The sequence below is a fragment of the Ailuropoda melanoleuca genome, chromosome X (assembly GCF_002007445.2).
Source record: "Ailuropoda melanoleuca isolate Jingjing chromosome X, ASM200744v2, whole genome shotgun sequence".
NCBI lineage: Eukaryota > Metazoa > Chordata > Mammalia > Carnivora > Ursidae > Ailuropoda > Ailuropoda melanoleuca.
In genome coordinates, this window is record NC_048238.1 from 44,855,793 (window position 1) to 44,879,875 (window position 24,083).

Here is a 24,083-nt window from a genome sequence, read left to right on the forward strand (position 1 = left end):
TTATTTTTCAAACTGAACAAATAAGATCACTTAGTAGTTCTAAGAATATTGACATAAAACATATGATAGCTTTTCCTCAAAACCCAAACTCTTCTTGCACCACAGGACTGAATTAACTGTCATTCTAGATGCCTTCTTTTTGATACTTAATGGTTATTTTTTCAGGTATAAGAGTCTAAAACAAGGGATAGCAATCTACAGCCTACCACCTCTTTTTGCAAGTCAAGTTTTAATGGAACAAAGCCACATGCATTCATTTATGTTTTGTCTATGGCTGCTTTTGCCCTACGACAGAGTTGACTAGTTGCAACCACACGACTTGAAAGTATTTACTAATACTAACTGGCCCCTTCTCAGAAAAAGTTTGCTGACCCCTGGTCTAAAAGATAACTGGCTCAAAGACATAATGAATCTAGACAAGGATAAAAGTTTCTATGTTGTCAAATCACACCATTCACTCATAGTGACTAAGTGAATCAATTTTTATGGTTTTAGTTCTTTTTTTTTTTTAAGTAAGCTCAATGCCCAGTGTGAGCCCAGTGTGGAGCCCAGTGTGGGGCTTGAACTCACAACCGTGAGATCAAGACCTGAGCTGAGATCAAGATTCAGACCCTTAACTGACTGAGCCACCCAGGAGCCCCTGGTTTTAGTTCTAATAAGTAAAGAGGAACATGTAAAAACAACTTACTTCATATACTTTGTTCCAGTTGTCTGCCTCTAGTTTGTGTTGACTCTGTTTGAGTTGGTTTAAACTTGGCTTAATAAGAGAATTTCCTACTGTTTCCTTTGTCCAGTCATCCACCAGTTTATGTAAGTCATCCGTGAACATCCCTTTTTTACTAGCTGGAGATTGTTGGCATGATGCTACATTACTTTCCACACACACTGGATCTAGAAGAAAAAAAAACCAGGAAAACCATAAAAAGGAATTAAAACTGATAAATACTGTTCTTTGGCCAATAATGCAGTTGACAGAACCTCATATATGGGGTACAGATAGGGTAAACAGACATTCGAGTTTATCTGGGACAGTCCTGGTTAAAAGCTGTTGTCCTGGAGTAATTATTAACAGTATGCTTTTCACTGTCAAAAGTTTTCTCTTGTTGGATGGCAAATTATATGGTCACCTTGGTATAAGTCAAATAAGGTATAAGTTATAAGTTAAATAGAATAAACAGTATCTCTAAAAACATTAGTACCAATTATAATCTTTTTTTGATAATAATTTTTTATTATGTTATGTTAGTCACCATACAGTACATTCCTAGTTTTTGATGTAGTGTTCCATGATTCATTGTTTGCTTATAACACCCAGTGCTCCATGCAATATGTGCCCTCCTTAACACCCATCACTGGCCTATCCCAATCCCCCACACCCTCCCGTCTGAAGCCCTCAGTTTGTTTCCCAGAGTCCATAGTCTCCCATGGTTCATTCCCCCTTCTGTTTACCCCCCCTTCATTCTTCCCTTCCTTCTCCTACGGATCTTCCTATTTCTTATGATCTTTACATTAGTTTCCTCATATAGATACTTAGAAGAGTTTAAACAATCATAGAATGTTAAAATTGAAAAGAACCTTAGAAGTCTAATCCAAACCACTTGTTTTATAATGAACGAATGAGCCCCAGAAAAAATACAATGATATATGCCTGAGTTCTTGCAATTAGTTACCAGCTGAATCAGGCATGGAATGCTGAAGTGTAGACAAGGATGCTCTCTGTTTTCAGTATACCATACTGACTTTCAAAAAGCATCAGAAAACTAGAATCTCATTTAGCTTTTTCACCAATATTTTTGTTAATGATAAATAAACAAATGGCAGAAACAAGAATGCAGAGGGTGTATGAACCTCATGAGTTGTAGAGCATAAGATGTCTAAATAAATGAAACAAATCAATTACGGAAGTCTCTGTCAGCAAAAAGTTTCCTAATCTGAACAGTACATTAAGTCTTTAAATTATTCAGTACTATTATACACATATACTAAATCATTCTCATAGAAAAAATTCAGAAAGTTCCAATTCCTCTGCTTTACAAGCCAAAATTTATAAAGTGGGTTTAGGAACTATAGTTGTGAAACATAAGCACAATAACATTTTCAGGAATTTTATTAAACAAGCATATGAAAATTTCTTGTACATTTGTTATGGTACTTTTTGTAATTGTGAAAAAATATGGAAATTGCTGAAGATGATGCAAGAAGCCTCCATATTAACACTTTCAAAGTAATTTTCTTTATCATTTTTGAAACTTAATAACAGGCCTGTGATACAGGCTCAACAAGTATTCTACTTTTTGGATGAGAAGAATGGGATCCAGAAGCTGAGGTTATATGCTAGAATCCAGGTATCCTGACAGTTAGGTCAGTGTGCCTTCCACTGTACCATACCAACCCATAGAATACACTGGGAAATGAATGGGGAACTTGCTTCAAAAGGAGGAACGTGATAATCTTAAAGAGTGCTTTTACAAAGTCTGTGATTCTCAATGAACTCTGCACTACTGAAAGCTTAGATTCAAGGAGATTAAATATTAAATGAAAACATATTAATGAAAATTGCTTAATAAGAGTTTAATGAATTAATTGGACCATAATCACATATATAAAAGAGTTTTATAAAAATCACGTATACTACCTTTTGGGCAACCATGAGATACCAAAATGACATACCAATTTTGCTGGAATTCCCTCCTTTTCTAAGACTTAAAACCCAAAGACAAGTCAGCCTATAATAAAGACCTTTTTTTTCCTGTTTTCCCTCTGCACATTCATCTAATTCTCTGTCAACTCCAGTGATGGAACAAATAGCAGAATGATATTGGGGAAGACTCTGGAGCTGAAGCCTTTTAACATTGTCTTCTTACCCTGGAAAAATGTCAGCAGGTAGGATTAAAATGGAGATGATAGCCAGAACCATACACATATATGTCAACATTTTTGTCCACCCAGCTTCTCCTAAGGAGTATTTCTGTGCTCATTCCCCTCAGTTTCTTAAAAAAAAAAAAAATGTTTCGCATAGAGCTAAGTTTGAATGTCATTCATTTAAAACATTTCTGCGCTAAGGGAAAGCCCAATATCAGGATTCTTGTGTACAACTCTGATGCAACAATTGACCTCGAACCCTCACAATTGATGGTAATGATGGCTGCTGCACTAGTAGCACAATAGGCAGCAAATGAAGAAATGATTAACAAACCAAACAGGTACTGAGGGCAAGACTCCTAAGCAGGCAACAGAAAGATATGCACACACATACCTTCCAAAAGTTATCAAGAACAAAGTGCTATATGATAAGAAAAAAACGTTATTTGAATGTTATCCAGTGCCTAACTACACTTTATGCATGGAAAGGACAATTATTTATTGATTTCATCTAAGAGTTATTCATATACTATAAAAAACCACTTAAAGTTCACAAACTAGAAAATACCTACATGAAAGGAAGTACTGTACAAATGTTTCAACATTTATAAAAAATGTCAACATTACTTATAACATTACTTAAAACTTCAAAGATGCTCTTTAATATTAATTTCTTACTGATGAAATGAATAAAACCGCAATATGGTCATTGTTGCTCTTTTTTGTTTTTTCCCCAAGGTGATGCCCACATTCAGATAGTTTTAGTGACCACCCAACTGCAAATGTTCCCACCTCTTATCTCAAACCTTGACCCCTCTTCAAGCCAATTTAAGAACCCAAATGTGTTTTGCCACTTGGATGTCAATCAATTGTTCAATTCAATACACCTAGAATCAAACCTAACATGGTCTTGGCATAACAGTTGACCTAAATGTCATATTTCTATGATATTTTTCATATTTTCTTCAAACTACTCAGACTCTGAACATTTGGATCTCACCGAAAACGTACAAATATCCAGTTCATCACCACATCGTGACAATTCATCCATACAACATCTCTTGCCCATTTTCACTTCCACAATTCTCTAAGCTCTTAATCATCTCATACATGGAATGCTAGGATTACAATGATCTAAATGGATTCACTCCCTAGCTCTAGCCAATACATTCTTCACACTGCCACCAGATTAGTATCAGTTAAATGCTGTTTTCAGCATTTCACTCTACTGTTCAACCCCCACCCCCAACTTTAGAGGTTTCTTAATACTAACAACAGTGGGTTTTTAACTTGTTTAGGTGGCAAAGTCATTGGTAGTAGTCATGGTTATCTTTGCAGAACAAATATTTACTATCCCTAAACAAACATACTATCTCATTTATTAAGCTTAAATATATAATTATGTGTTAGATCAGATACATTATCTTACACCAAACTGTAGCATAGACAAGCTATGGCAGTTGCCAGAAATTCTTTTTTAAAGTATGTAAGAAAAACCTTCTAATTCTAATGTAAACCCTCCATTTTATCCAACTGTTATATTCTCTTTCTTGGAAACAAATCTTGCATTTTAACATTTGCATGCCTTTATATCATGCAGTTCTACCTATAGACAATAACCTTCCCACAGCACTTCACTAATTTTAATCCTGTCCATTTATCCTTCATGACCAACTCAAATACTACATCCTATATGTGGCAGTCTCAGACCACTATCACCCTCTATAATCTTCCATTGCCTCTTCTCAAGCCACTGCAGACACAATTTCTGGTATTGAGAGGCAATGCAGAATAACGGTGAAGAACCAAGGCTTTGGGGTTAAACAGATTTGAATTTCCTCGCTTATGAACTGAGGTCTTAGGGAAGTTAACCTCACTAACTTTAGTCTTCTTACCTATAAGAGATAGACATTAACTTCTACCTACCTTAGAGTTGTTTTGAGGATTGAGATTATGTAATGCAATTATGTTTCAGGGTCCCCAGGACCACTCAGAGATTCAGTGATTCAATCAAAGGTCTAAGGACTCAACATATAGTTGTATTCACAGCTAAGTTTATTACAGCAAAAAGATGCACAATAGGGTCAGCAAGAGAAAAAGACACAGGAATCTAGAGAAATTTATGCACAGAGTTCCTTATGCTCTCTTCCTATTATGAAGGGGCACACTTGAGCATACTCCTTTCTCTCAGCAACAAAAAATGCAGTACACCAAAGACATGAGAACTGAACTAAGACAACTTTCACAGACTGAGAGTGACCACTGGGAGACCCACATGTGGAAAAGATCCAAAGAGTACCACAGAGGCAATGTAACTGAACTGATATTGGAACAACAGACCAAAGAAGGCTAAAACTTACAAGGTAAAAATAATTGGGTCAGGGGCGCCTGAGTGGCTGATTGGGCAGCCAACAACTGGTTTTGACTCAGGTCATGATCTCATGGTTCGTGGGACTGAGCCCACATAGGGCTCCACACTCAGCAAGGAGTCTGCTTTAGATTCTTTCCCTCTGCCCCTCCCCCATTCATGTGCATGCATGCTCTCTCGCTCTCTCTCTATATATATAAACTAAATGAATAAATCTTTAAAAAAATGGGTCAATTACTTCCTGGGGCAGGAAATATACAAAATTAGCCTAGAGCATTTTCTGGCACTAGTAAGTAAAGAAGAGTTGAAAACCAAACTTATACAAAATAGCTGACTGGTACTCCTCAAAAGTTTCAGGGTCATCAAAAATAAGGAAGTTCTAAGAAACTGTTAGACCCAAGAAAAGCCTAAGGAGACATGAACATTAAATAATGCAGTATCCTGGATGTGATCCTGGGACAGAAAAAAGATAAGGTAAAAACTACGGAAATCAGAGTAAAATGTAGACTTTAGTTAATAATAACGTATCAAGATTGGTTTATCAGCTGTGACAAATATACCATACTAATGTAGGATGTTAGTAATTGGGAAAACTGGGTGTGGGGTACTGTCAGTACTATCTTACAGAAATTGGAAATTCTCTGTATTATCTTAACAATTTTTCTGTAAATCTAAAACTGTTCCCCCCAAAATAAAGCCTGATTTTTAAAAATCTTAGCAGATATAGGGGCGCCTTCGGCTCAGGGCGTGATCCGGGAGTTCTGGGATCGAGCCCCACATCAGGCTCTTCCGCTGGGAGCCTGCTTCTTCCTCTCCCACTCCCCCTGCTTGTGTTCCCTCTCTCGTTGGCTGTCTCTATCTCTGTCAAATAAATAAATAAAATCTTTAAAAAAAAATCTTAGTAGATAGAGCCAAAGTGGTACTTTTGGGAAAATTTATAGCATTAAAAGCTTATATTATAAAATGAAAAGTCTCACACATCACTAATCTTAGCTTCTGGGCTACCTGAGTGGCTCAGTCGGTTAATCGACAGACTAGTGACTTCAACTCAGGTCATGATCTCCAGAGTGCCGGGACTGAGTTCTGAGTAGGGCTCCACACTCAGTGGGGAGTCTCCCTGAGCATTCTCTCTCAATCCTCTCTCCCTCTACCCCCCACCCCCCGCTTGTTGGCACACACTTGTGCTCACACATGCTCCCTCTCATACATCTATCTTTAAAAAATAATCTTAGCTTCCATTTAATTAGAAAAAGGGCAAAATAAAAACAAGGCATGTGTAGGAGGAAGAAAATAATAAAGAGCAGAAATCAATGAAAGTTAAAACAGAAAAATAGAGAAAACCAATAAAAGCAAACACTGAATATCTTTAAAAAGATCAATAAAATTGATAAACCTCTATCAAGACTGACAAGGAAAAAAAAGAGAAGGAACAAATTACAAATATCAGAAATAGGTCATGTCACTACAGGTTTCCAAGACATTAAAAAGGTAATAATAAACAACTCTAAACACAGAGATTCAACAACTTAGATGAAATGGACCAAGCTTCAAAAACCGTAAACTACCAAAACTTACTCAACATGAAATGTATAACCTGAATAATCCTATAATCCTATTAAATAATTTGAATTTGTAGTGAAAAACTTCCTAAAATAGAAATCTCTGAGCCCAAGTAGTTTCATTGGACAATTCTTCCAGACCATTAAAGAAGAAATAACACTAATTCAACACAAGGTCTTTGAGATACCAGAAGAAAAGGGAGGAGAAAGACTTAAAAAAATGCAGAGTAAGGGCCTAGGTGAGCATGCTCTTTAAAACAATAAAAATATGGGCAAAACAACTCAAACCAACCATTTCAGAACTCTAACAATTATCCAAAGACACAGAATGAAATTAAAATCATTTATTCAAGAAAAACCACTGAGGTCTGTGACATTTTAACTTTTGGCAAGTCCCATCCCTGCTTCTTCCTCAACTCAGTGCTGTGACAGCCAAAATCCAGCAGCACTGCAGACAATAGAGATTAGACCTCTTTTTGAGTTCCCTTAAAAGTACCATCCCCAGGGGCACCTGGGTAGCTCAGTTGGTTAAGCATCTGCCTTGTCTGCCTTCAGCTCAGGTCAGGATCCTGAGGTCCAGGGATGGAGATCCCTGTCAGGCCCCCCGTTCAGCAGGGTGTCTGCTTCTCCCTCTCCCTGTGTGTGCACTTTCTCTCTCTTTCTCAAATAAATAAATAAAATCTTTTTTTAAAGTACCACCCCAGAGTCAATATCGTGTCTAAACTTGCAACAACCTGAAAAAAAACCCAAAAACCTCTATTCTTAGAGTGTGGTGGATATTTTGGTTTCACTCAGAGCTCAGGTCAACCCAGGCAGGCTGGGTATCGGGAGGGGGGAGGGTTAGGGAGCTACCTCCAGGGCATTACTGAAACAAAAGGAAAGTGCTGGCAACAACTTGGATGCATAAGGCTGTGATTCAGTCGGGGCAAACAAGAGCCTGGCCTAGAAATAAAAAGGAATTCTAGGACAATTAGAAGACCACAGGAAACTTTCAAAACCTCTGACATATTCCTGGGAATATAAATGTCTGGCATGCCAGGAAAGACCCAAGAAAGGAGAAAGTACCAATCATTCAGTTCTGGCTGAACTTCAGTTCCTGGGCAAGCAGGAAATAAATTCAAAGGCTGTCTTATAAAGTAAAGCTTGAAAGTATGCCTTCTTACAGAGATTCCCATGGCAAAAACATCCAGACGAGGCATTTAATGAAATCTTCTGACAAATCACTGGCTCACCACTAAATGTACTAGTCAGGTGTGAACATCAGCATGCCAGACTTAAAAATAAACAAAATTTTTTTAAAGTTGCAAAGAACTCAATGGGCATACACTGCAGGAAATACAGAGTAGTGTTGGAAAATCAGTAAACAAATAAGCAGCAACAAGAAAATACCATAACGATAATAAACAAACAAAATACAACAACAGACCTGGGGGGGGGGAAGAGGGTGGAAGAATCTGATACCAGAGCTGTTACAATATATTATCTATAATGTCCAGTTTTTATCACAAAATAAGATACATGCTAAGAGAAAAGAATGTCACATATACAGAAAAAAGTCAACAAAAACATCCTGAAGGGGGCCTAGATTTTGGTCTTAGTAGATAAAACCTGTATTCAAATTCAAGGAAACTATACCTAAAAATTTAAAGGAAAGCATGATAACAATGTCTCACACCAAGTAGAGAATATCGATTGGGATCGAAATTACTCTTAAAAATACAAATTCTGGAATTTAAAAAGTACAATAACTGAAATAAATTCACTACAGTGGCTCAACAACAGATATTGACGAAGGATAGTGGGAAGGCAGGCAGGCAGGGACAAGGCGCCCTCCATCTTATCAGGAAACCACCCTTAAAAGGATTTTATACCACCCTGGTAGGAGCCCTCCACCCTTTCCCATGTGACAAAAACCTGATTGGATGACAGGCCCAGGGAGGCTTAATCAGATTAAAACAGCCCTCCAACAAAGCCCATAAAACCCCTAGACTTAGAAACTCTAGTGGCAACGCTCTCTCAGGTCCCCTCCCTCCTTGGGAGCACTGTACTATCACTTCCCTGTCGCTTGATAATCCTTGCTTTGCTCCCATCAACTGTCTAGTCTACCTCTTCATTCTTCAAATTGGCATGACCAAGAACCACGCTCACCTACAGAGAAAAAATCCTGTAACAACCTGACTGGAGGAGAGCTCAACAATAGGACAGGCAACCGCCTCTGGCCCATTTCTTTGCATGAAAAGATGAGAAGGGTCAGTTAACTTTTTATCTCTGGAATACGACAAAGGCCAGTTAAGCAGGGATTGGAAAGTGAAAGAATGCTTTGGATCATAACAAACCACAGCCATCTGCAAGTCAAAGTTCTGGGGAAACAGAAACTACATAAAAAGAGCAAGTCAGTTAAGAACAAAGCAGAATCACGGTGCCTGGGTGGCTCAGTCAGTTAAGCATCTGCCTTCAGCTCAGGTCACAATGCCAGGGTCCTGGGACTGAGTCCTGCATCAGGCTCCCTGCTCAGCGGGGAGCCTGCTTCTCCCTCAGCCTGCCACTCCCCCTGCTTGTGCTTGCTCTTTCATTCTCTCTCTCTGACAAATAAATAAAATATTTAAAAAAAAGAACAAAACATGGGGCGCCTGGGTGGCTCAGTCGTTAGGTGTTTGCCTTTGGCTCAGGTCATGATCCCAGGGTCCTGGGATCGAGTCCTACATCGTGGTCTTTGCTCAGTAGGGAGTCTGCTTCTCCCTCTACCCTTCACCCCTGCTTGTGCTCTCTATCTCTCTCTCTCTCTCTCATGCTCTCTCTCACACTTGGTTTCTCTCTCAAATAAATAAATAAATAAAATCTCTAAAAAAAAGTATAGCAATTAATGGCAGAGTATTAGACTGAAAGGCCACATGCTTCTGCTATTAAACTTCCAAAGTTGCCCTCAATCTAAGTTTACCCTTCAGTTCTATCTTTATGAGGATCACAAAGTAGAGTTCCCGTTCTTGAGTTCTGTGTTAGTTTTCTATTGTTGCTATAACTGATTACCACAGATTGGTGGCTAACATCCATACCAACACAACACAAATTTATTATCGTACTGTAGGTTAGAAGTCCAATATGGGTCTCACTGGACTACAATCAAGGTGTTGTCAGGGTTCCATTCCTTCTGGAGGCTCTAGAGATCTGTTCGCCAGGCTCTTCCAGCTTCTAGGGGCAGCCTGAACTCCTTGGTCTGTGGCCTTCTTCCTCCATCTTCAAAGCTAGCAATGCTGCATCTGTCTGACACTGCTTCCCTGCTCACATCTTTTCTGACCCTCTCTTCTGCCTCCCTTTTCCACTTTAAAGGACTCTTGAATTCCCTTGTGCCCACCTGGATAATCCAGGATAATCTCCCTATTTTAAAGTCTGTTAATTAGCAACCTTAATTCCATCTACAACCTCCATTCCCCTTTGCCACATAACCAAACATACAGGTTCCAAGAATTTGCACAAAGACATGTTTGGGGGCCATTATTCTGTCTACCACAAATTCTGCTGAGATCTCACATATATCCTTATAGTTCACCCTCAACCCCCACTTGACTATGCACATGTAACCAAAAAGTTTGACCCAGTTAACAACTTCTTTATTAAGTAGAGACTGATCCTCTTTTTTCAAATCAAAGAAGTACATTTTTCTAACATTCTCATAAATAATAAACAATGATCTCTTACATCACATAGAACATGACAGTATTTTTAAGATTATCTCTGTTAGCTACAAACTTAACAAACTCTAGTTCCCAATGACTGCTAACATTCAAAAACTATTTGGGGGATTGAAGTTGGGCTTCCAGGTGTTTGTTTTCCAAATGAAAACATAAAACTCACTCATCTGCTCTCCAAAATCTATCATCTATCCTTACCATTATTTCACAAAAGAACATCTAATACCAAAAAGGCAGAAAAGAATCTCAGGATAATGTGTACTTCTTTAAAGCAGCTTAGCTTAATAAGAAATAAATTATTAAAAATAAGAAATAAATTATACCATTATTATATTTCTTATTTTGCTGATAATTGACCGGGTTTTTAAAATCACTTTAAGACCAATTTACCTGTAGCAGCTGCGCCACTGTCCACATGTGTCAAGGACTGGGGGCGGCTACGAACTTTGCTTTTGAAAGATCTTGGTCTACGTGGTGATGAAGGTGGCAGAGGAACCTCTGATGATTGGCTTTTGCTATCTTTAATTGCCCGAAGGCGTTCATAGAGCTCCTGCAGCTCCTTATTCTGCTGGGTTTGAAGATTTACCACCTCCTGAATGTGTCTAAATGAAAATCATGCAGAAAGCATTTTAATAGCACTGGGACCATACAGATGGCTCAAGAAACTACGCCAATACAAGGAAAGTTTAACAAGGAATTTAGATTAAGACTGTGAAAATACAGAATATTCACATTTTTAGGATGGGATATGCCTTCCTAAGCTCAACATTAAACTAATCAGACATTAAGAAAAAAGTGAACAAATTGACAAGAACAAATTTCTAAAACTTCAATATAGTGAAAGACAATGAAATACAATTTAAAGTCACATAGTATTGATAATATTAACCTTTTCTTTATTATATGTTGCAAGTATAAATAACAAAATATTTGCAACATACAGTGAAAGGTTAATATTCAGAATATACAAATAGTTCCTAAAAATCAATACGAAAAGGGTGCCTGGGTGGCTCAGTCGTTTAAGTGGCTGCGTTCGACTCAGGTCATGATCTCACGGTTCTGGGATCCAGCCTGCATCAGGCCCTCTGTGCTCAGTGGGGAGTCTGCTTCTCCCTCTCCTTCTGCCCACCCCCCTGTCATGCTCACTCACTCTCTCTCAAATAAACACATAAAATCTTTTTAAAAAATCAATAAGAAAAAAAGAAACAACCTTATAGGAAAAAGGGGAAAGAATATGAGAAGGTGACTCTAAAGAGGAAATACAAGTAGCCAATAAATATGAGATGATGTACAACTTCGCTATTAATTAGGAGAACACAATTCCTTCTTAAGAAATATTTTTAATTCATCTGATTGGAATAAAACTAAAAGGATCCATAATATCCAGTCTAATGTTGTTAAGAAGTGAGAAAACAGGCATTTTCATATATATATATATTTTAAAGTAATTTCTATGCCCACCATGGTGCTGGAACTCATGATCCCACGATCAAGAGTCACATGCTCTACTGACTGAGCCAGCCAGGTGCCCCACTTTCACATATATTTGTTTGGTGTATAAAATGGTATAGCCACCTTGAACAATTTTAGCAGTATCTATCAATTTAAAGTATAAATACCTTTTAACCCAGAAATTCTACTTTTACGTATCTTTCCTACAAAAAATACTCACATAAGTATGTAAAATTATAAGGTTGTTTACTTCAACATTGTTTACATAACCAAAATATGGAATAAAGCTGAAATGCCCATTAATAAAAGATTAAATAAACTTTAAATGGCTATTTTAATATATGGAATAAAGATTATTTGTGCAAACATGTATATATATATAAGGAACAACGTTAAGTAAAAAAATTGTAGAATAACATGTATATTATGACCTCACTTTCATAAAAGGCAAAAAGTATATATTTGTAAATGCACAGAAAAATGACAGGTAAGATATATACCAAACAGTTCACAGTGGTTGCCTCTGAGAAATGAGATTAGGGCATGAGAAGTAAGAGATTGTTTTGTGTGCTTTTTTACTGTTGTGATATTATGATTTATAGTAAAATATATACATTTGGTCTTTATCCCTGTTCCTGGAATACAGCTCCTAAAACCCTAGTAATTTCCTAAGCTATAAAGAGGAATAGGAGAACCTTTTATTTTAGTATTTGGTCTGTTGTCCTCAAATAGCTCCAGTTCCTAAAGTAGCCCCGGAGTGATAAAGATGAAAGGAATCTTATTATTTATAACAAGCCCCTTGGAATCACACCTGAGTTTATATTAACGAACTGACTTATGAACAGCCCCTAGGGATGGGGGCTGATTGCCAGGAGAACCAACCAAGTGATTACACGGTGGGACTTTTAGCCCTTCCCACTCCACCTCTGGGACAGAAAGTAGAGATTGAATTGATTGCCAATGGCCAACGATTTAAATCAATCATGCCTACCATAATGAAGTTTCCATAAAAATCCCTTAACTACAGGGTTTGGAGAGCTACCAGGCTGGTAAAAACATGAAGGTGCTGGGAGAGTGGTACTCTCCTTCCATTCCCCTTCCCCTATACCTTGCCATCTGGCTGTTCCTCAGTTGTGTCATTTTATAATAAACTGATAATCTAGTAAGTAAACTGTTCTTCCTGTGTTCTGTAAGCTGTTCTAGTAAATTAATTGAACCCAAAGAAGGGCTTGTGGGAACCTTTGATTTACAACAGGTTAGTCAGAAGCATAGGTAATACTGTTTGGACTTAAGATTGGCATCTGTGGGCCTGAGCCCTTAACCTGTGAGATCTGATGCTATCTTTGTAGTTTTCAATCATTAAAATGTCACCAATTGTGGGGCCCCTGGGTGGTTCAGTCAGTTAAGCATCTGACTCTTGGTTTTTGGCTCAGGTCATGATCTCAGGGTTGTGAGACCCAGCCCGGTATTGGGCTCCATGCTCAGCATGGAATCTGCTGGAGATTCTCTCCCTCTCCCTCTGCCCCTTCCCTGTGTGCACGCTCTCCTCTCTCAAATAAATAAATAAATAAATCCATTTTTTAAAATGTCACCAATTGTAAATTAGCTACAGTCAAATAGTTCTATAAAACTCTGGGCAACCAGATTTGTGACAAAAGAGAAACAATCTTACTTTTCTCGTAATCTTTGAAGCTCCACCTTCAAATCCTCATCCTCTATTTCTGACTCATCATCACTGCTCATTGGAGAAGATGGTGAATAGAAGAGTGAGCTGTGTGTTTGAGCACAGGCTTTTTCTTCACGGAGTGGTAAGCACTGATCACTCTCTGGACCAGTCTTTGCCATTGATTTCCCTCTGCCAGCAAGAGTGGCTGAAAATTCACTATCAGAGCTAGGCTGTTTCCCAGCAGTAAGAATATCTCTCTCTTTAAGCAACAGTTCAAGTCCAGAATGCATACTACTTCCCGTGGCTGAGTTCTCTTCCAATTCTTTTTCTGGGGTCATTGAAGATACATCAGTCTCATAAGCTGTGCTGAAAGATGAGAAGTTGTCACCTTGTTTGGGAATTCTTTTACCTTCTTTGAAGGTTTCATGAGGAGCTTGTAACTTCTGAGAAGAAAGTGAAGTTTGTGGATTGTGCGTGGAAGGTTCCATTTCCACTAATTGAGACTTTGCTCTGTCTGTAAAGGCTAGAGCTTCTTCACTAGAATGGGTTGTCATTTTATTGAATGCTGGTGTGTGTTCTATTCCAAAAGATGTCATTTTCACTGACTGCTGCTGAGGAACTGTAATCACCTGAGATACAAAAAGGCAAAAGTGGCTGGCTCTGTCTAACCAAAGAGTAAACCCGCAAAGAAATTCAGTATCAAAATATGACAAAGACAAGTGGATGGTCTACTGTAATGTACACATATCAATAATACCCAAACTTAAAAATCTCATCTATAATTCTCATTTTCAAAGTCTTTCAATTAGGCCCCTTGGGTAAAGACAGTTGGCTTCATATTGCTCAAACAAAATTCCACAACTTAAAAAAAAGTTTGACAATTCAAGTTGCTGAGATTCTAAAGGACAAGAAATAGATTTATAAAAAAGGTGGCCCAGGGGCGCCTGGGTGGCGCAGTCGTTAAGCATCTGCCTTCGGCTCAGGGCGTGATCCTGGCGTTCTGATCGAGCCCCACATCAGGCTCCTCCACTGGAAGCCTGCTTCTTCCTCTCCCACTCCCCCTGCTTGTGTTCCCTCTCTCGCTGGCTGTCTCTCTCTCTGTCAAATAAATAAATAAAATCTTTAAAAAAAAAAAAAGGTGGCCCAAACACCCACTGGAAAATGATGACTCATTTCTGTGCTCTTTTCCAGCTACTAAAATCCCCATTTCTGTAGACTCGCCTTTACTGCAAGTCTACAAAAGGTGAGAGGATGCATATAAGGAGAAAAAATTTAATATGACAATAATCTACATTTAAAATAAGTATCATCTAAATACCAAGATCTTTAATGCTATTATCTTTTACAATGCCTTGTAGATAAAGATTCAACCAAAGACACAAACCTGGAACCGGCCCCGCTGAAATGATCCACTCATCACTTTACATCTACTCAAAGCCCTAGTATCAGCCGTGGACTCTCCTGTCAGAGGAATGGGGTCAGGAGCAACTGCTGATCTCATATCTTCTGTTTCCACTGCAAGTTTTACGTGATTGTAAGCAGAAAAGAGAAAATTGTTTGTTAAGACTAAATTTGTTTACATTACCAAAAAATGAAGAAAAGTAGAAAAAGCTTAACCCCTGCTAGATAATTAAAAAGTGTTAATGTAATAAGCAACACTGTAGAAGCCCCTAACTCAAAATCAGACATTGTAGGATTTATCCCGAAACTTAGTATCTACATGAAATGAATAACTGTAAAACCAAATTAGTTACAAAAGGAAAAATAAAATGGCAATGACATTTATGGGACATGTCACATACATGGGCTATGTGGAAAAAGTGATAAGGTTTGTATATGAACAAACAAACAAACAAAAAAAAAGAAGTAAATGAAAAGTGATGTTACCTAGTCTATGTCCCTGACTGTAAGCACACTACCTTGACGGACTTTTGATCTCTTGAAAAAGCTGGTTGACTGCCGTAGCCTGTATGCCCAGCTTTTTAATTTGCGAGTCCAGGATTTCTTGCTAATAGGACTTTTGAGACTAGGACAAGTAAAGCTTAGGCCAAAATATCCACCTCCTGTCTGCAGATGAATGGCTCCACCGCTTGACACAGCAGCAGGATAGGCCTCTGGATCCCCTGGAAGTGAAGCATCTGGGGACATCTCCTAATGGAGACAAAAAGAGAAAAATCGAAATGGTAATAATTTAGGTAAGGTGAAGCAGTTGTTTATACCACTGGAGTTTCTTGCAGGGACTAATCAGTAATCAAAAATAGAATGCTATGTATACTTGCATATCAGAGTGAATCTGAAGTATTCAACTTATAGGAATTAATCCTTCCCCTTTCTTTAAAAATAATTTGGACTTCAGATAAATAAAGAGCAGAATATTAATCTTCCACCCTAGACTATTTTTCATTATAGCAACTTTGAAAACTGAAAATTAAAATTATTTCTTTCATATGCTTCATTTACTAAAAAAGGTTACTGAAACCCTATGCTCTTAAAATGAAACTTTCATTTATGCTCATATTATTTGAGAGAGTTAAGGATGCCTAACTCACATGATAACATAGAAAAACAAGATATCTAGGCATTTAGATTTATAAAGAAATATTACCAAATGAAATTTCTTACTTTATGTAATCACACAGAAATTTACAATGGGCCTTGAAATTATTTCAAATTCTTGCTCTAAAAATTGTTAACATCAGGTCACAGCTGGCTATAAAGTCACTCTCCTCTTCTTGTCCTCCCGTCCCTCCCAACTCATTCTAAATGAGTACTTGAAAAGTAAATCCTCTATGATAATTAATACAAAAAATACACAACTTCGGGAAACATGAGAATCATCTCTACTAATCTAGAAAATTAAATGAGTATTTAAAAGTTCAAAGAATGGGATTCAGCATTTGTCTGCAGGAAGACAGCCTAGGTGGTATTAAGTATACTGGAGTCTTGAATAAGCATTAACACTCAGGGCAGGTCAGCAGTTATTAAAATTCTGAACAATCAGTTCTTATTTTCCAAAGCCCCATTTTGGGGAGAAAAAAAAGTCTCATTCTGGACTAGTAATAATGCTACTTTCATGAAGAGAAAAAATTCCTCAATAATATTAAATTTAGAAAATGTTGCATTGGTCCCACTGAAATTACAGAAAATTTTTAATAAGTAATAACTGGATCAAGATGGTAAGTTAAGAACAAGTTCTAGCCTACCTTATCAATCCAAATCCATAGACATGACAGAAGAAACAAACATAGACACATGCATATATGATTAAAGGAGGAAAACGCAGCCCATGACACATGCAGGAACTATTTCAAAATGCTGCAAACTTGGGTTGCAGATATAGGCAGTGAGAGAGCCCTGGTCAACCAGAAGGAAGAGTGATTGGCTAGAATGCTTACAAAGCTGTGCCCAATCTATCTCCTATCAGCCTCAACATCATCTCATAACACTCTCCTATTTCCTGGACTTCTTTTGGTTCCTTGAACAGGTCTCCACCTATGAATGTTACCACCATACACAAGTTCTTCCCTGACCACCCTATATAAAGTAATCTCCTACTCATTCTGTCATAGGCCTTTCCTTTATTTATTTGTTTAGGGTCTATCTTCCCCCACTAGAATTTGGGCCTCACAAAAAGAGTAAGGAGGGCACGTATTGCATGGTGCACTGGGTGTTATATGCAACTAATGAATCATGGAACTTTACATCAAAAACCAGGGATGTACTGTATGGTGACTAACATAATATAATAAAAAAATATTTTTTAAAAAAAGAGATCTTGACTTACTCACTGAATGGGAGAGTAAACTGGTTGGGGTGTCAAAGAGAGAACAGCCAGGCAGTTCTTCTTTCCCTCCCTACCTCCACAGCAAGCAAAAGATAGCAGAGGCATCTTCTCCCAAATAAAAGTGTTGAGAGGAAAATGTTTGTCGCCCAATCAGCAATGTAGGAAGGAGACAACATCCAGGAGGAGGGGAAAGCCCTTCCACCTTTGAAGACTATTAAGCTACCCTCTAGGCAGCATTTCGAGAAAAGTTGTAATAGTGAGAGCCAAGAAGCATGTCCCATGCCTTTCCCAAAATTACTGGAGGAAGGCTACACTAATTATACATAGCATTTAGAGAGACAAACAAGGAATCTTACAGGGGAAAAAGAAAAGATGAGTCTAAGAATCACCAAACACTTATGGGAAATCAACACTATAAGAAAACACTAGGGGCGCCTGGCTGGCTCAGTCAGTAGAGCATGTGACTCTTGATCTCATCAGGGTCATGAGTTGAGGCCCAGTGTGGAGCCTATATAAAAAGTAAATAAATAAAAATTTTTAAAAAGAAAGAAAACGCTCAATTCAACAAGAAGAAGAATAGCCAAGGAAATAGCATCAATAACATAGAATAAGATTTTAATATCTCCAGAAAGATGTGCGAAGATAATACAACCATAAGAAAAATAATGAACTACGGTTACTGGATATTAAAAATATAATCCTTGGGGTGCCTGGGTGGCTCAGTGGGTTAAACACCCAACTCTTGATTTCAGCTCAGATCATGATCTCAGGGTTGTGAGATTGAGCCCCACATCGGGCTCTGGGCTGAGTGTGAAGCCTGCTCAAGATTCTCTCTCTCCCTTTCCCTCTGCCCTTCTCTCTTCCGCTCTCTAAAAAAATGAATAAAAATAAAAATTTAAATTTAAAAATAAAAATAGAATCCTTGACATAAAAAAATAGCTGAATAGGAGACTGGAAACAGCTTAAAAATTGAGAAATTCTCCCAGTACAAAAAAGCAAAAGGACAAAGAGATGTAAAGCATGCAGTGAAAAGCTAATAGAGAAGAAAAACAGGAAATGAAGAAATAAATTCTTTTTACAGATGACATGATCTTATGTATTATACAGAAAATCCTAAATGATACGCAAACTCAGCAAAATTGAAGGATACAACATTAATACTTAAAAATTAGTTGTATTTCTATACAGTAACAATGAAAAATCTGAAAAGGAATTCCATTTATAATAACCACAAAGAGAATAACAATGGTGCTGGAACAACTGGATAGTCAGATGCAAAAGAATGAAGGTGAACCCTTATTTCACACCGTATACAAAAATTAACTCAAAATGACCCTACCATGTATACTTAATCAAGTGTGAAGCAAAATAAAGGCATTTTTGGACTTAAAAAAAACCAAGTTAGTCACCCATGCAACATATTTAAAAATATTACTCATGGAAGCATTTCATGGAAGGGAAAAAAGGAATTCTAGGACACCAGAAATAGTGACAAGTAAGTTTGATCCAGAAGTAGCAATGGACACTTAAACGAAAGAATCCATTTGACCTTGACGTTTGAAAGACTGTCCTTTGAGCAACAAAATTTAAATGACAGAAAATTATATTTCATTTTTTATGGTTCCAGTCCTATTACATGATCGTCAGATAACACATATAATCATAATATAAATGCTGTTTATTGACCTTTGATTCTTCGAATCAACCAACAAAGCACAACCAATGTTAAAGGAAAAAAAACCCAGATGTTATAATCTTTGCCAGTGTTAAAAAGGAATACAAGTAATAAAAATTGAGAGATGTATGGGAAAGAAGAGGAAAGGAAAATATAGTAATTTCCTCACCCTTCATAGCAGTGAATTATTAGATATTGCCTAAAATTATTATATCAAAAAATAGATGAATAAGTCTATTATTTACAAGTTATTAATGACAATGACTTCAAGAATTAAAACGAGGAACTTAACAGTGTTTGGGGAGCACAATAGGGTATAAGAAGTTGTCAATACAATTACTTTAATTTTCTATCTTTCTGAATTGCTTTCCTGTTTATATATTAATTACATAATTTAAAATTACTAGTTTACAATATAAATATTTACGTTATAGCTATTCAATGGAATATTATGCCATTGTTTAAAAAACATAAATGAGGTGGAACTACGTGTACCAACATGGATAAATGTTCATAACTGAAAAAAATGCAGAACAGCACATGTATGTAAAGAAGTATATGTATATAAACCTATATATCTATGTCATTTTAAATATGTAATAAAGAAGTATGATTGGGGAGCCTGAGTGGCTCAGTTGGTTAAGCATCTGACTTCGGCTCAGGTCATGATCTTGGGGGGGGACTGAGCCCCAAGTTGGGCTCCCCACTCAGCAGGGGGGTCTCCCTCTCCTTCTACCCCTCCCCCTGTTCATGCTTTCTTTCTCTCTCAAATGAATAAATAAAATCTTCTTAAAAAAGAAGTATGATTATACAAATATTTGTATGTTAATTAAAACTATGTCTGCAAAGATTCATTAATAGCTATGTCTATAGGTTTGGAAGTGGGATGCATTTTACTTTATATACACATATAGTACTCATATAATAATAAAGAGATACAGTGGTGAAGATTTAGAAATATATCTATGATATACTATAAAATGAAAAGATAAATTTGCAGACCAATATGCATATAGCACAATCCTATTTTTGTAAATAAAAAGTTATAGGTATGTAAATAGATCCATGTAAGCTTAAGAAGGATAAGTACCAAATAGATAAACACAAGATAGTCATTACCCCTGTGATCTGAAGGAATAGAAAGGGAAATTAAGTTCCTATGTTACATAACTTAAAAAAATACCATATGATTTCACTCATATGTGGAATTTAAGAAACAAAACAAACGAACATGGGGTAGGGGAAGAGGAAAAACCAAGAATCAGACTCTTAAATATAGTGAACAAACTGATGGTTACCAGAGGGGAGGTGGGTGGAGGGATGGGCTAAATAGGTGACAAGGATTAAGGAGGGCACTTGTGATGAGCACAGGGTGTTATGTGGGTGTGTTGAATCACTACATTGTACACCTGCACTAATATTACACTGGATGTGAAATGGAATTTAAATAAAAACTTCAAAAATTAATAAGTTTTTTTTTAAATAAAGCCCACCAAACAAGATTAAACTAAAACCACAAACTTTTAAGAAAGGAAATTGGTAACGGGCACTTTTAAGTGGAAATCTAAAAGCCAGTTCTTCCTACCCACTAAAACAATCTATAAATCAGTCCTGTTCTGTCACTAATAACAAAAAAAGACCATCCTTGCAAGTTCCTAGCTAATTCACCAGAGGGCTCTCTCACCAAAGATACTTCTGTCGTCTCTCTTTAGAAATTCCAGGCACCTGTAGCCAAAGTCATGGCCTTCTTAAATACCTGTGACCTCAGAATCTTGTGACATAGACAATTCCATTTCAAAGGATATAACTTTAGAAAAGAAGGAATTTCTTTAAAAGAATAAGGATAAGTAATTGATTAGAAAGAATAATACTTACATGTAAACATAATTCGCTGGGTATAGAAGTTATCACATTCAGGTCCCTTTTGAATACTGATATGTTAGCAGGCTGACTTGCAGCCACATTAGACAGAATCTTAGAGCCTGTCTGCTGAAAATTAGGGGACTGTGCAGGACTATCTTGAATTCCACTGTGACTGATGCCTATGACTTCTGGCACTGGACATGAGAGCGTATCTTCAGCAGAGGAAGAAAATGGAGAGTCTATGCTTTGGGTATCCTTCTGACTCTCAGGACAGATGCTAAATATGCTATGCTCCTGATAGAGCAAGTTTCTTAATTTTTCATCCAGAGTTTTAATTCGGTTGTCTGCAAACTCCATTTTTGGAGGTCCTTCCCCATCTGATTCCAGGATAGTAGAGGGTAGAAGGGTAGTCAGTTCAAGGCCAGGGGTCTGAGTGGGAATGACCATCTTAGGAGAACTTGCTTCAGTGTTCATTGTGGTTTCTCCTTCTTGGGAAATAAACTCTGCATCCATAGTTGGCTGCTGCACTGCTAAGGATTGAGGCTTTTGATCAGACATAAATGCCAGAGTTGTAAGAGAGTTACCAGCAATCTGAGTTGACTCGCCAGGAGGGACCATAAGTACATCGGCCTGACTGGCAGCTTGGTGACATGGATATACAGGTAGAAATATGCCTGCTTGGTTGGTGAGTCCCTCACATTCAACTGGAACTGCACAAACTGAAGTAGCAGCATAACTTGAACTACTAGTAACTGGTGCCATTATCTGCCTGTCATCCTCCACTCGATAAAATATAGCTGGCTGCTTAGTTTCTACACTGGCATATTCAGAAATCTTACCATCAACTACATCCTTGAGTTCTGATTTGGAGGCAAAAAGTACACGCTGGCATGGATTACTTTCTAGAGTGGGCAGTGTGTCCTGTGATATTTCCTTATTACTTGTGGTTCTTGGACCTGGAACAATAACAAAGAATAGCTAGGCACATATTAATAAATACATAGCATGGACTAGTAACCAAACTCAAAGGGGACAAGAGGAGCAAGGGACAAACAAGAATGGGTGAGAATAAGTCTTGTAAATAAGACTCAAAATACACAGAATTCAACCTGTCAAGGAATAAAAACGTTTTATTTTTTCCATAAACATTATATTTTTTAAAATATTACATTTTAAAATGGCTTAAATTATATTCTAATAATAACATCTTCAAAAATGCTTATGAAAATTCTCATAAGAATAAAATACCCATGAACACAAATTAAAGATATGGTGTATATTTTGTAACCCCTCCAAGTCTGGAGAAAGTTGGCAGACAATGAACACTTACCAGGAAGAAGAGATAGCCCAGGAACTGTAGACATGGACTGCTGAAGAGAAGGAGGAGATTGAGCCTCACGGTTTCTTATTGTTTGATTGATACAAAATCGCCACCGACCAACTGGGGATGACTGTGGAGCAGATTCATCTGTAGAAAGAATTAGCAAAAATCAATATGCTAAGCTATTGTCAACATGTTTACCCTATGAAGGAAACCAGGTTAAAACACCAATTTGTCTTGTATATCCATTTCCAACAGCACTAGGATATGTGTAATATTTATAAGACCAGACCTCCCAATGCTGGCAAATACTCTAAAGAACTAAGCACAAGATATTGTTAGGGAAGGAATTTAAAATCTATGAAACAAACATTGTATCAATAGCAATTAGAAGCAGGGCACATTTTTGGGAAAAAATGGAAAGCACTTTCTCCAATAAAGCCTATATCTCCTGTTCTGCATCCTGATTATGATGATGCTTACACAAATCTGTGAATATTAAAATTTATAGAACTATACACCAAAAGAAAAAAATCAATTTTACTGTATGACAACTTAAAAATAAAGTAAGTCCCTACATCTTTACTCCTACTTTGTAAACCTATTCAAATAAGTAATTCTTTTTATAAACTTTACCATGCTTTATCTGTCAGAAATCTGCTCAAATTCCTCTTAACAAGAAAGAACAGAGGAGGACCCTGGCATCCTAACACAAAGTAAATTTCAGGGTAATGGTATCTGATTTCATGACTCCCACACCACCTGTTGCTTCTTCATGTTGTTATAATTCCTTCACAGGTCCTCATTTGTCTATGGCTCTTCGCCCCCTCCCAGATACTCTAAATATAACCATGACCAGAGCTGAAAAGAATGGAGAGATAAAGTCATCAGAAAAGAAAACAGAAGACCCCATTTTTAGTCCCTGGAAGCTTAGCTAGTATCTGATTTACAAAAACTTATCAGTGATCACAGCAGGTAGAAGTATAACACTAGTGGAAGGAAATCAAGATATAAATGACTATATTAAGACATGAGGTAAACTTAGAACATAGTGGTATTAGTTAAGAAAGGTTCTGTCCATATCATATCAGTGGTTAAAAAAAAAAAACCAACTTACCAATTAACTTCAAAGTGTAAAGCCATTAAAGGTCGTCAGTACTATGACTGCTTTTCTGGTAACATACCATGCAACGACTCAGAAATAAATTAATTGGATAAAGAACCAACTTGAAGGAAATCTGGAGAATGGTTTTACTTTTTACATCTGGGCTAAAAAGACCTTTTCAAATGTGGGAAAATCTACATTAACAATTTATCAATTTCCTTTACTGGCTAACATCTTTCCCAATGAAGATATGTAAATTAAAGTTTCCAAATGTCTTGCTTCAAAAGCCACATAGTAAATTTTATGAAATATACTTACTGCTGGTTTGAGTGGATGCAGAATTTATCTGTACTTGTTCGGATGATCCTGTCTGAATTAAAAATGAATAGATAAATAAAGAAGTTCCTGATATATATTTGAGAAGACCTATTTGCTAAACAACTGCTCTTACTTGGCTATTGTTGGATTCCACAGTAATGGAGTCAATTCCAGTGGCTCTATCTGCAGCAGAGTGGACATGAAGGATCTCCTGGGCTTGACCTACAATAGCCCTCAATTCTTCTACAAATTTTTCTTTCTCACTTTCTAGCACAAAGTTATCTTCAACCTGTCCAAAAGTAAAAGTAAGTCTATTAAATTTTCTTCAGAATTATAATGTTGTATCAATGGTGACTACCTTAAAGAAAAATAAATGAAAATTAAGTATTTAGATACAAAGGCCACAACAGAATTAAAAACA

General features: G+C 37.1%; 1 protein-coding gene and 1 long non-coding RNA gene across 9 annotated transcripts in view; one reads left to right on the top strand and one right to left on the bottom strand.

Moving 5' to 3' along the window:
* LOC117797427 overlaps window positions 1-15,602 on the top strand; it is a 32,299-nt gene extending 16,697 nt beyond the window's left edge. Inside the window, exon 4 of the long non-coding RNA XR_004622380.1 lies at window positions 14,955-15,602. This is a non-coding gene — a long non-coding RNA (uncharacterized LOC117797427). The remainder of the gene's footprint in view (window positions 1-14,954) is intronic.
* WNK3 (WNK lysine deficient protein kinase 3) overlaps window positions 1-24,083 on the bottom strand; it is a 154,762-nt gene that overhangs the window by 6,283 nt on the left and 124,396 nt on the right. For 5 of the 8 annotated variants that reach the window (XM_034649330.1, XM_034649327.1, XM_034649328.1 and 2 more), the window contains exons 14-22: window positions 23,796-23,951; window positions 23,663-23,714; window positions 22,249-22,386; window positions 20,931-21,874; window positions 15,657-15,747; window positions 14,981-15,111; window positions 13,603-14,225; window positions 10,869-11,080; window positions 689-891 (exon numbers count right to left, since the gene is read on the bottom strand). In XM_034649330.1, the coding sequence (XP_034505221.1) occupies window positions 689-891; window positions 10,869-11,080; window positions 13,603-14,225; window positions 14,981-15,111; window positions 15,657-15,747; window positions 20,931-21,874; window positions 22,249-22,386; window positions 23,663-23,714; window positions 23,796-23,951 (2,550 nt within the window). Of the gene's footprint in view, window positions 1-688; window positions 892-9,598; window positions 11,081-13,602; window positions 14,226-14,980; window positions 15,112-15,515; window positions 15,748-20,930; window positions 21,875-22,248; window positions 22,387-23,662; window positions 23,715-23,795; window positions 23,952-24,083 lie in introns of those variants that run through there. The other 3 variants (XM_034649332.1, XM_034649334.1, XM_034649333.1) reach the window with 3 other exon arrangements.